General features: G+C 37.2%; 1 protein-coding gene across 11 annotated transcripts in view; it reads left to right on the forward strand.

Moving 5' to 3' along the window:
- NUMB (NUMB endocytic adaptor protein) overlaps positions 1–12,731 on the forward strand; it is a 91,138-nt gene that overhangs the window by 60,473 nt on the left and 17,934 nt on the right. For all 11 annotated transcript variants that reach the window (XM_088167036.1, XM_088167033.1, XM_088167032.1 and 8 more), the window contains exon 3: positions 7,986–8,060. In XM_088167036.1, coding sequence (XP_088023162.1) covers positions 7,986–8,060 — 75 coding nt within the window. The remainder of the gene's footprint in view (positions 1–7,985; positions 8,061–12,731) is intronic.

Genomic DNA, 12,731 nt, shown 5'->3' on the forward strand with positions numbered 1-12,731 from the left:
CAGTATATAGGGTGCTAGATGAAGGGATTGTATTTAAAACTATTTAGAATTTGAATATTCTAACAGACATTACAGCTGTGCTTGTCAGTGCTATAATTTATTTATACAATTTTATACATTAGAATTGCAACAAATGAAGTTCATTGACATCCACATTTTCAAACTTGCTTTCCTGCTCCAGACACTACCTCACTGAAAATATGCAGCTGTTCTGTGGTATAATGACTAAAATATTTGACATTAGGGCTTCTTTTGTGTGAAAAGCCTTTTCGAGTGTCCCTCTGGGTAAGTGGTTTTCATTCATACAAATGCTCTTTGGAGTAACTGGCCTGTGAAATTTATATCAGAAAAATTAGGTCATTTCCTTCTACCTAAGAGAACTAAGCAAACAAGAGATTTGCAAATTCTTGGTGGTTCTGACCAAAAGGATGTGTTAAACAGAATATGAACACCTGGTTACTACGTGGTGTTCTGGAAGATGCAGCAGTTGTGTGTATCTTGGATAATTTAATCAGTTTTGTACTCCATGTTCTTGGTGGTCAGGGTCTTCTGACCTTAAGGCATTTAAGGCTACTGTTGTATATCACCTGCAAGTTGATTTGCATTTTTTATTCGACCTGAAAGACCGAAGATGTTGGTGAAAACACTGGTGTGGAGGAGTAACAAACCACATTTCTATCTCTGGTATCCAGGGTTTGCTGCTGAGTACCTGCTATCATTGGAGTTAGCCTTCCCACTGAATTTTTTCTGTGTTAGTGTAGACAAATAACAATTGTATGGATACAGTTGTACTTTTGTATATAAAAGACCTGGCTTTTCAGAACAAGTACTCTTGCACTGTTTCCTATCTAACCCTTGCTTTGATGGGAGATGTTTGGAAGTATTGCTTTATGATCAAGAAGAGACAGAAGGAAAGGGAACAACTAGCACAAGCCCTGTAGAGTATCCTCAGTGGCACCTGTGAATGTCAGTTCTCATCCCTGGGCTCCTTGTTTAGGCCTTTGAGCTGTTCATGGCACAGCTGAAACCACCATCAGTAGGAGCTAGGCCGTTTCAGTCACTTTGCTTTGTGCTCTCACACCACTCATGGTTATCCAGGTTCCTGTTTAGTTTTGGAATTTGCACATTGGACTTCATTACTTAATATCAAATTTATGAATCTCATTTAAAAAAGAACTTCTTATAATGAATAAGTCTATAAATACAGCTTGCATTCTGTTTCTCCAGGTCAGAAACACTGGGAGCAGCACAGGTGACTGTGGCTTTTATTTTATGTCTTAAATGCACTTCTAGTTTGAAATAATAGCTGTGAAAGAATTTACCAGCGTGATGCTGAAGTGCCTTTAAGTTAAGCATGTGATATTTTTCACTGTGAAAGCCTGAGGTACTTGAATATCTTTGGAAACTATGTTAAGTATTTTTAAGAAGTTAATGTGACAAATCTGCTGATTTCTGAAATGTTGTACAGCCTTACACGTTAAACACTAGGATCTCTACCTCTGAAGGCATGAACTGATGTTAGCAATGAACAGTAATCATTCCTGTTGAATGCTAACCCTCAGCAAGCAATGGCACATTTTAAAAATCCTGCAGCATTTAACATCACAGGAAAGAGGCTGGAAGTCTGCTAATTATAAAAGAGATGATTATAATGGAAGGTGTGAAGCTTACCTCCAATATATTCCTATGCATTTTTGTCATGGCTAAAAGGAATGTAAGGCAATCCCTAATCTTTAAACTTTTCACCCTAGTGTTCAATCCCTAGTTTTGTTTGAATAGCCTTACAAACAGGAAGTTTTAAATGAAGCTTCTTGCTGAGTTTTAAAAAACTTTCTGCCTTTGGCAAAGGTGAAATTCCTAAATAGTTTTATAAACTTCAGGTTGTTTTAAAGATATGACAATTAAAATAGTTTGGATTGCCTTGCAGAGATATTTATTTCAAATGTAATTTAGCTGTTGGAAGTCAAAAAGTTCTCATTGGGTTATACTTTTTAATTATGTTTTTTAAAATTAGGAGATCCCCAGTGTTGTACATGGAAACTGAACTTTTTCCAGGAGTTGAAGAAAAAGTACAGTGTGCACCTGTGCAGTTCAGTGTGTATAAAACTTTGTGCTATCAACACTTGATTTTCTTTTATATATTATTTTCTTTTTAAAAAAGAAAGTATTACATTTATTAAATAGTGCTGAATTCCTGGAAAAATAGGAATTGCACATCAGAGCACACAGTTGAAAACCAATGTCTGACAGTACGTACAGGAAGCTGTGAAGGGACTAGGAGGAATAGTGTATTTAGCTACATCAAGGGAAATTTAGGATATGCATTAGCAGTAACAACTCAGCAAAATAACATCCTTTTCTACAGTGAGACGTGTGAACTACAGGGTAGAAGGTCTAGCATATTGATCTCCAGTTACAGAAATGTCATAATACTTCAAGGCTGCCTTCTCTGATGTAGATGTGGAAGTAGATCCTGCCCTAAAGCAAGTCCTGTCCTACATAACCTTCTGAGTTCCCTTTCTGCCTCATTTTAAGGATTTGTAAGAAAATGAAGAATATAGCCTTTGTGTATCCCGTATTCAGTTTCTTTATTGCATCTTTGATATTCCTGACTCACAGTGCTGTTTCTGTTGACAGTGATAAAGTTCGTGTGAGAATCAATACGTGAGATGCACAGTGTGGCTCTTAGGTGGGTGTGATGTGAAAAATAGGGAGAAGTACTAATATAGATACTACTTTAGATTCTTTTGATCCTTATTATTCAGAGACATTTAGCAGTCATACACTGCTATAGTTCCTGTTTTGGGGAATTCAACAAATTGGTGAGACATTTTGATTTTTGGTGACATGTGTAGCATCTAACTAACCTATAGCTTTGACTAAGCAAAATTAAATTTTATTGATGCTAAATCAAAGAGTTTCTGTTATCTGTGCTTCTACAGCTTTGTCTGAGCAAACATCTGTTTCAAACTAATAAATTTAGAAAGCAGGAGCATGAGTGTAAGAGGAGAGAAATAAAATATTGAACATTGGAATGTAAATCTTAGAAGTCAGCGGAAAAGCAGCTCAGCTTTAAGACATATCCAGGATTTCTGGATTTAAGCTTATGTCTGCTTGCAAGACAGCATTTCACTCTGTAACTCTGGTGCTCAGACTTTAATTCTTGAGCAATGACAATTCTAGAAGTGTATCTGCACATGCAGATGTCAAGTAGTCAGTGTTACTGTTGCAAATAATACCCCAGAACTTACAGAGAGGTAGAGGGAGGAATGTTGTTGCCTCCAGGAAAAATACCAAGAAATGCTGGTGTGCTTCTCTTTATGGCAGCTCGTTTCCCAGCATGGGATACCTTGGCCAAGACTTCAAGTAAGCTCATTTCCTGTGTCCATCTAGTTTCAAATGTAATCCAAAGAACCTAGTCTGTTACTGCAAATAAAGCAGTGCTGAACATCTGCTGATACAGAGGGAACTTCAATTATTTGTGTAGCTGAGTCTGTTTCAATGGGGGACTGTAAAAGCATATTATCAGACTTGAACAAACAGAACTGGCTTGAGTGAATTGTCCAGGTTGAAGGAGCTCTGGTGAAGGATCTTCTTTTTGCCAGCTGTTGTTGTTGAACTTTGAAATCTTGAAAACTGAGTCAACCAAGTATTTGTGAGAGAAATGAAAACAAAGAAGATCGAGGCAGTATTGCTTGTACTAGGACACAGATGGTATTTTATTTCTGACCTGATATATCAGCCCTTAATGTTTTAGTAGGAGAAATTTCAATAGCATGTTTTTGGGAGAAGACAGTAGGAAACGTTCACCAGAAACACTTGCTATGGTAACTTGAGTGCTTGTTTTTTAGATGAAGTTAGAAAAAGTTTAAAATCTTGAAAAAGTATAAAGTTTCTCAAGCATTTTTAAAATTCTAAGGATGCTTTGCTGTGTGGCAGTTTAACTTGTTCCTGTGTCGATTGCTTTAGGTTTGGTTTGAGATTGGTATCAAACATCCCCTTCAGTGGAAGAGAACATAAAAATCAGTGATGAAGAGGGAAGGTTTTTTGGTTTCTGTTTAATTTGCTGTACCACAATCTCATCTTCTTTTTGCTAAAAATGTCAATATAAGCAGTGCTTCTATTTAATAATGTTTGCATTAAGGACTTTTCTCCAACAGCCTCTGAAAGTGTTTTATTTAGATTAGAGCTTTTATGTTATGTTACTCTGTATGTAGACTCTGCCCACATGGATTTTAGCTTTCTGTAAAAGCACTGGTGGTTAATTTCTGGTATAACGATTAAATCTCTTACAGAACAACTTATGTCCGAGAATTGCTGATGTCATGACTATCATTCACTGGTTGCTATGGAAATTAAGTAGGAGTGCATTCAATATTAATACTGCATTCCTGCTATGTGCATTTTCCTGATGGAAAAGTACTCACTTTCTCCAGGGATGCTAGCTGCAACAATCCCTGTGCCAAGAAATGCTCTTTGCAGATATGTCAGGGGTGCTCCTTTCCTTACCTCTCTCCAAGTCACCATCCACCACAGTGTGGCTTAGGCAGGTCGTGCTGGGTTCTGTGTACCCAGTGCTTACGTGTCCCGGGCCTCGGGCGTGTTTGTGATAATGTGCTCCATGGATTTGCATGAGACATTACTTACATGGGACAGTGGCTGCCTAGGCACTTCAGCCGTTTGTTTCTTCTCCTTTAGTCTGAAAGGGAAGTTCCTTCCAAAGATCCTGAAAGGTTGTGTATAAAAGCGTGGGATTTGTGTATCTGCTTTAAAGTGGTTTCCATATAATCTCTTTCTGGCGATGTAGCAACAGAATTTAACAATAATTTATTTTTCTGAAGTCCTGAGTTCTGGTGTTTAACTTTCATTTCAGACTCTAACTAGTAGCTGCATTTCTTTTATTAAATTTTGAAATGTCGCTCATAAAATGCTGCTGCACTGGTAAGTTGAGCCAATATTTCGAATTTAAGGCTAAGTTGAGATAGATTTGCAATTTAGCACTTAGGTCTGAAATATAAAGAAGAGGTTTCAATTTTGACAGAGTTTTTTGCCAGTCTCCTTGAGGAAATATTTTTGTCTTTGATTACTATCCATTAAAAGCCAGATAAATATTGTAGCACTGGTTAAATAGGTGTATATCTGCTCTCAGACTGATGAAGGAAGCTTGAAGACTTGGAAGGCGACCTGCTGCTTAAGGGGCATTTGGCTATGAAAAGGACCACAGTGTTCTGGTTATAGAACTAAAATTTATTTTTACAGGAAAGAAAAGTATATTGGCACGTATAAGCAATTAACACACCACCTCTCCATCCCAGAAAAATTAAAAACCAAAGCAAGAAGAATTTTGAAATTGGCTGTAAAATGTTCAACGCCAGCACTAATGATGAGCTTTTGGCTTCTGCAAAACTGGCCTCTGCAATGGCAAGAACACGTTTTTTTTTCTTTTTTATGAAGGGCTAGAAGTGTAAGATGTAAATGCAAACAAAGTACCTTTTGTCCTCTATATCATAAAGAAGTATTGTATGACAGTGTAATTTATTTTATAATTCAGAATTGATTGATGCTCAATGAGGTCTGTGGGTTGTACCCCTTTGGTGTGGATAGATGCACTTGATATGTGTAATAATGTCTCCATTCACAGCAGTGGAAGCAGTATTGAAAACTGCAGCTAACCTTGCTGTCTCCAGCAGCAGTGGCATGACTGATTGCTGGAAGTTGGAACATGGGACTTGAATGGAGGTTTGGCAGCCCAGGAGAGAATGGTTGTCTGTTTTGCAGTGTGACATGAGGCAATATTTACCCTGCTCTGTTTCTCTCTTTTCCAAGCAAAAGGCAGGTTGCCAAGTACAGGGGCTGAATGGTTTGAATCTTCAGTTGGAAACATTCTGGCTACACTGAAGTAAATGAGATGTGCAGATAGGTCAGGAAATCTGAAAGTTGCCTTCTATATGGATGATACAACTGGTCATGCAGACTAGATGGTTCATTCCTTACACTTATTTTTTTATGTCCAGTGTAAACTGCAGGCTTGTTCCTGTCTATGTCAGTCACTTCTTAAAGAGAAGTTACTAGACCCAAAACTTTCTCAGGACAAATGTACAACAGAATTTCTGCATGTCTGGAACTTCTCCCAGAGAAGTCATGGCACAGCTGAGTAGTTGATGATGTACATATGTACTTCCAGACACATAGTAATTGCATCTTTAGTTGTTACTGTTTGTGTATTTTTAGGATTAAAATGTTCTACTTTGTGTTCTGGAGAAATGAACAAGATCTTGCGCAAGTGTTCAGCAGGCTCAACTGGGGGAGTACAGTTGCTGTTTTGGCAGCTCCAGCATTCAATTATAAGGCTTCAGCCTCACAGAGCTCATTTTGAAAAAGCTCTAAAGAGTCAGATCTCTTTTATTTACCTTCTAATTTCAGTGCAGTTTATTTTTCAAGCTGTTCTCCAGCTGTGAGGGCTAATTTAAATGAAATTCTTCCAGAATTGTTCCATCCACATTTAACTCAGTTTAAAAAAATGCCACATAGTGAGATTTAGTGCTAAAGCTCTCTGTCACTTAAGATATTGTAAATCTTTCAGCAGCTCAATTATATATAGAGCCTCCCCTTCTGGAGCATCTTGCCTTGCATGAAAAAAACTCAACGTCCCAATTTCTGTTAAATCTTTGAAACAATATTGATTTTCTCCATATAGTTGCATCTCTACATCTGAGGATGCTTCAGTATGGTGCTGTGAGTGAAATGGTTTTTTGTCCAAGGCTAGTATCTTAATTAATAAAAGAAAATCTAGGAGATTTCAAATAACTCACAACAGAATAGTCTATTATAGAGTGCAACTTCTTAATAGGTTAATAAACTACATTAAGTGACACAAGCATTGATTCTGAATATTTCTCATATTTTAAAACCACTTATTCACTCTCTAGCTAGCTTAGAATCTAGATGGTGAATTGCATGCAACTCTTACAATGGCAAGTAAATAAGGAAAAGTTTATTTCACTTATAGCTCTTATTGCAAAACTTCAGAAAGGTTTTGAGGATTTCTCTGATTTTCTTCAAGAGTTAAGTACTTTGAATAACGATATGAATTTTTCTGAGAGAACACTTCCTTTCACTATCAAAAAAACCCCCTATCATTGGAAAAGGCAGGGAAACTGGAGAAATTAAAGCTAAAAGTTTGAGTGTAAAGCTATCCATGGTAACCTGAACACTACACTCTTGATGTATTTCTTGCAACTGGTTTCTCTATAGGCTAATATTATTCTGGGTTGTAAATTTAAAAGCTTTGAAGGTTGATGTTTCTATTCACTGTTGTGTTACTAGGGGGTTTTTAAAGTAGTGCTTGGTAAGATGAATATGTGGAAAACAGGTGGGTTTTGTTTTGTTTTCTTTTTTAAACCTCTCTTTGTAAGAATGATGAATGTCTCAGTGTCCACATAATAGTCTGTTGTTGTAGTGAGGATAAACAATTTTGGTTTACAATTTTAAAAAAGGGGGTGGGCAAATTTCTCATATTTGGACATTACTATTGAAAAATATGTGATCATCTTTCTGTGTAGTGTAATTTGGTTTTCAATACTAAATATATTTATAATTATTCAAAAATAATTTATTCACCATCATCTCTATATTGATGTAAGATTTTCATGCTATGCTAGTAAAAAAAAAATTACTAAAGCTTATGATGAATAAGCAGGAAAGCAGAGTTTTCAGTACTTTTCAATTACATATTGTTCCCTGAGTAAGGAAAGTCTGTCTTTCCCTCCAAATTTCTACTTGTATTACACTTTTCTGCTGATGCTGATGCCCCCATAGATACACACAGTCAAACCTCCAAATGCAGGTTTACAAGAAGGCTGGCAGAGTGCTGGTAATGTCTGTCACATCAGCTGCACTGAGATGAGTTCAGAGATTGGATTCATCAAAACCCTGGGACATTAAGGAGCTCCTGTTAACCTTTCTCCCCACACTCTTTCCTGCAGTACTTGGGACATGTTGAAGTGGACGAGTCCAGAGGAATGCATATCTGTGAAGATGCTGTGAAGAGGCTGAAATCTGTATGTATATTTATTGAATGAAAACGTTGGCACTGGGGCTGTGAGCATTACTGGGAAAGGTCTGTTTGGAGCAGTGCTCCAGCTAAAGACTGAACTTTTGACCCATGGTAGGAGAACAGTTGGCCAGTTGGAGAGCACTGCTGCTCTTGGGGGGACGTGCTAATCTGATGATGAGAGGGAGAGTTACAACTGTTCTTTCTACTTGCAGAAACTATTTGCAAAACAAATGTGTAAAAATTCTCTGTGACCTTTCAGGCTAAGTTGGTACCCACATGGGACTTCAACCATTGTTTTTTAACAGCTTCTCCCTCTCTCTCTTTTCTTCTCCCCCTCTCTCTCTTTCCCTCTGTTGCCTGCCACTTTAATAGTGACTTAATTCACCATTATTATACAAAATATTACTTGTTTTAGGATGCTTTTTTTTCTAATGCACTGCAGCATTGTAGTCATGCATGAAATAATCTGGCTTGCATCTGCTCAAAGTGGCCTGAAGGCTGCCTAATTCTGATATGTCATGAAGTGGGCTGCTCTTAGTTTGGCTTCTGTGAACGTTTGCTCCTGTAAATGGCACTCGTTCAAAGCTCTTTGTATTTCTGTGGCTCATTTGAAGAGGTCTTGTCATCTCTTTCCTGCAGTAATAATACCACAAAATCCTGCGGAAATAGCAAACTCCAGAAAGGCAGTGATCAGTCTGTCAAGGAACTGAGGCTTTAACATCATAAAAAAGAACAGGAGAAAGGACATGAAAAACTTGAATTTTTGATAGAGGTAGAGAACTGCATTCCTTGTCATCACTTTTCTTTCATGTTTTATCTATATTCTTCAGTATGCATTCAGTGGAAGAAACCCTTGTATCCTTGCAGCTCAATAAAATCCATCAAATCCATCAAACCCTTCTGCTGCACTTTCACTGATTTAAAATGTGTGCCACTGGACATCCCTTTTCTTTCCTCACCAAGTCTGAGAGCTCAAATGGTTTCCATCTAAACCTGGTTTTCCCTTCTTCCTAGCACACAGCAGATAATTATAGGTTATCTTTTCTGCCTTCTGTTGTGCTGTAAAGTTTGTGAATTGGTTTAGTGCTCTGATTAAAATCAAGTCTTTTCATTCTTTTCTTTCTCAGCTAATGTATAGTAACCTGTTAAAGCCGCATCCCATCTGTTCCCATTCAGTCCACAGTGATTAGTCATTGATTTTTATTAAAAAGGGCCACACAAAATATAAATGAGTTTCTTTGTTCTGTGGATTTAGTTTATGTACCTGAAAGTGCAAGTACTGACCGCATAATCAATTGCATCCGTTTTTGTCTCTTTCTGATTTTTATTCTCCCAGAATACTTTCTGTTAGCACACCAGATAGCACTGCAGTATCTACTTTGTGCAACTTCTTTCATTATCTTCCCTGGGGAGTTATGCTGTGAAGTAGCTGTTCTCTAGTTTATAAAAATCTTACAAGTTCATGAGCCAACTAAATGTAGCTAAGCTTATAATTAATGAGACATAGTAAAAGCCTAGCACCCAGTTTCTTCTGGAGTCTGGATTTCTAGGATTGTGATTCTTGATCACATGAATTATTGATTCAAATGTCAGACTTGGATATCTGACTTTTGCAGTTAGTCAGCATTTTCTGAAAGTAAATAGTTAAATTTCCCTAATCCACGTTATGTCATTATTCCAAATAGTGGATGGCATGAATTTGCCTATTCTCTTAAATTAACATTTTCCTTCAGATAATTTTGATTTTTTTCTGCTGTTTGGTGTCTATGTGTACACCAGATACAAGTGTGCATCTCTTACAATTGCTGTTTGTCTCCTTTGTCAATGTTGGAAGTCGAGAAGGAGAGGTGAAATTCTCTTTGTGCCCCAAGAGGAAGATTCAGATTACTGAAATTACTTTGTGTGCTTTAGTTGCTGGACTCTATCAGATCCAAGGTCCGTTTGGAGCTGCTCCCTGCAATTCAAGCCCTGCCCCTCACCCCCAGAATGTGGATTTTAAACCAGGGGCATTTCTTTAGGACATCACCATTACCAAAAGCTCTGTTCTGTACAAGACACTCTTAATTTAGCAGAAGCCAAACACTGGATGATATTTCAGCCTGTGAGGAATGTGATAAGGAAACAGTTCATTCTCTGGTAGTCCCTTGCTTTCACATTACCTAGTTATTTTGATGGGCTTTCTCTTGGTTTTGAAAGAATTGCAAGTTTGATTTGCAGTGCTCAAACTGAAACACCAGTTTAAGGGAAATTGGACTTCACTTTTAATGTGGTTAAATGACATTGAATTGTATATGGGCTATTTTAAACTTTATTCTCTGCAGGTAAGGTTTTATAAATCTCTGTAGGTTTTATAAATCCAGTCACTAAAAATTAGAATTGTTGAAATATTTGTATCCTGTAGCTTCCAAAAATTAAGTTCTGTCTGTCTTTTCTTATTCTAATAGACATATTTTTGCCTCTTAATTCTTACTGTACAACAGTTGGCAATTCATTTGGGGAACTGAAGAGTGTTCTTTTATAGGACTGACTGCTGGGTTTTAAAAGATTTTGTGGGATTTGCTAAGAAGAATATAGAACAGTGTTAATCTTGACTCTAGGAATAGTTTAATTACTGCTTTGCTTTTTGAAAGAAAAGATGTAAACAAATACCTGTATCTTTATTGTGGGAAATAACCTTTCAGGGATTTGGATTTTTTATTACCTGCTCCTTTCATGGGTGTAATTGTTTTTGAGTGTTGCATCTTGCAGAACTTGTGAACAAGTGATGCTGAGCATTTTATTCAGACATTGCTTAATTGACAACCGAGTACAAGAAGCCACTTTTAGCTCAAGAATCCCTCATCCACACTGTACTCTGTTGTTACAGTTTTATAGCTCTGAAACTGCACACCAACAATACTGTAATCTTCTGTCTGATGAAATGGCATCACAGTCTCATTAACAGATCAAAACCCTTCATATTCAGCTATTAGTCTGCTATTAATGTGGGCTTATATTATCAACAGAACTTACATTTTTCCTTAATGGAATATTACCAATGTAGCTTACATGATTCCCTTAGTGGAAGTATATTGCTAGCTTTGTATACATTTAATATCTGATAAGATTCTTGTAGATGGACATGAAGCTCTAAATGATTTCTTCAGGACCCTTTCACTGAATTTAAAATATTTAGTGCCAACTGGAAAGTAACTTTAAGGGCCTTGTTAAGTGTATTTGACTCAGGTGTGGGAACATCATGTAAAGACAAAAGTGTACTCTCTCATGTCATATTTTGATTTTAAATCAGCTTTAGCTTGTAGTATTGGTTTCTAACTTGCCACTTTTTGTTTTAAATTATGCATTTGTTTTAATATATGTTCTTGTTTTAGCAGGTAAAGAGACATAATTTAATATTTTTTTAAAATGCATTAGTTATCTCTAAACTACATTAACATAGTGTTGTTTAAAACCCATTTTGCATGATGCCTTTTCCATTAACCTTGTCTAGTTTATTTTAAAAAAATAATCTTGTTTAACAAGCATTTTTCTGAGACTAAAATTAACCATCACCTAAAAATGAGGTAGCTTCTGGTGAATCTCTTCAGCTTTTGCTGTCTTTAAAAAGCTATTATTTAGTGTAATGCAATAGTCATTGCTCAACTTGGCAGCAGCATCCAACCCCTTCTCATTATGTACACTACATTGTGATTAATCCATTAGTTCCCCTCCTAGTGTTCAGCATATCCTGTCCAAATACATAACTGTTCCTGCCTCCAAAAGTGCTTAAGCTTTTCAGCTGACTGAGCTTGGAGAGGTTCTTTGTACAGTGTCTGAGTTGATGTAAATATGTTACAGGTACCTGGCAAAACATTCTGTGGAAGGACATTAGGCAGAGAGGGACACACCAGCAGGGCCAGGAAATGCAAAGTTGAGATGGACACTCCCTCCTTAACTTGGTGTTTCCTGGCTTTTGTTGCCTTGCATCAGAACCATAGCTTTGATTTAAATATAACCTTGTTTATCAATCACTTCTTCAGACACTGCCTCAGGATGTTTGTGGCAATACTTTTAATATACTAGTATCAGTGAGGAACAGGTTGGAATTGCACAGTGTAAATGTGGGGTCAGGGGCTGTCACAGAGACACTCCCTATCTCTCCTGCAATTCTGCTCCTCATTACTGCTCTGCCAGAGCTTTCTTACAAGTGGAGTAATTTGGGAAGATGGCAGGAACAGCTCCATGCTTCACCTTGGCTTCCCTCACACAGCGTGTGGCTGTGCTTGCAGAGCAGCAGGCCTCGTGAAGTCTTCTCTCATGTAGTTTATTTTCCACAGTCTGGTAACAAAATAAAGCTAGTAAACTAAACTGCATGCAAATATGCTTAAAATCGTGTGCTGGCTTTTTCTTAATGTGGATTGGGCAATCGTGTATAATTGCTTTCCTGAAGAAATTTAGGAAATTGTAGTTCAGCCTTTGGTATCTTTGCACTTGCCTAACTGTCTCTGCCTGCCTGAGCTGATTTTAAAGGCTGTTCAAGCTATCAATTCAGAGTTGTAGAATGAATAACTAGTATGTGTATAAATATTGCATAAAGCCTTGGAAGGCTTTAGAGAAAGTGAAAGGGGTCTCATTTGTATTTGAGTTTTACCACAAGGTTACCATGAAATTCCTTGCTCTTCAGAGAAGACTACAT

Source organism: Sturnus vulgaris, chromosome 6 (assembly GCF_052056855.1).
Source record: "Sturnus vulgaris isolate bStuVul1 chromosome 6, bStuVul1.hap1, whole genome shotgun sequence".
NCBI lineage: Eukaryota > Metazoa > Chordata > Aves > Passeriformes > Sturnidae > Sturnus > Sturnus vulgaris.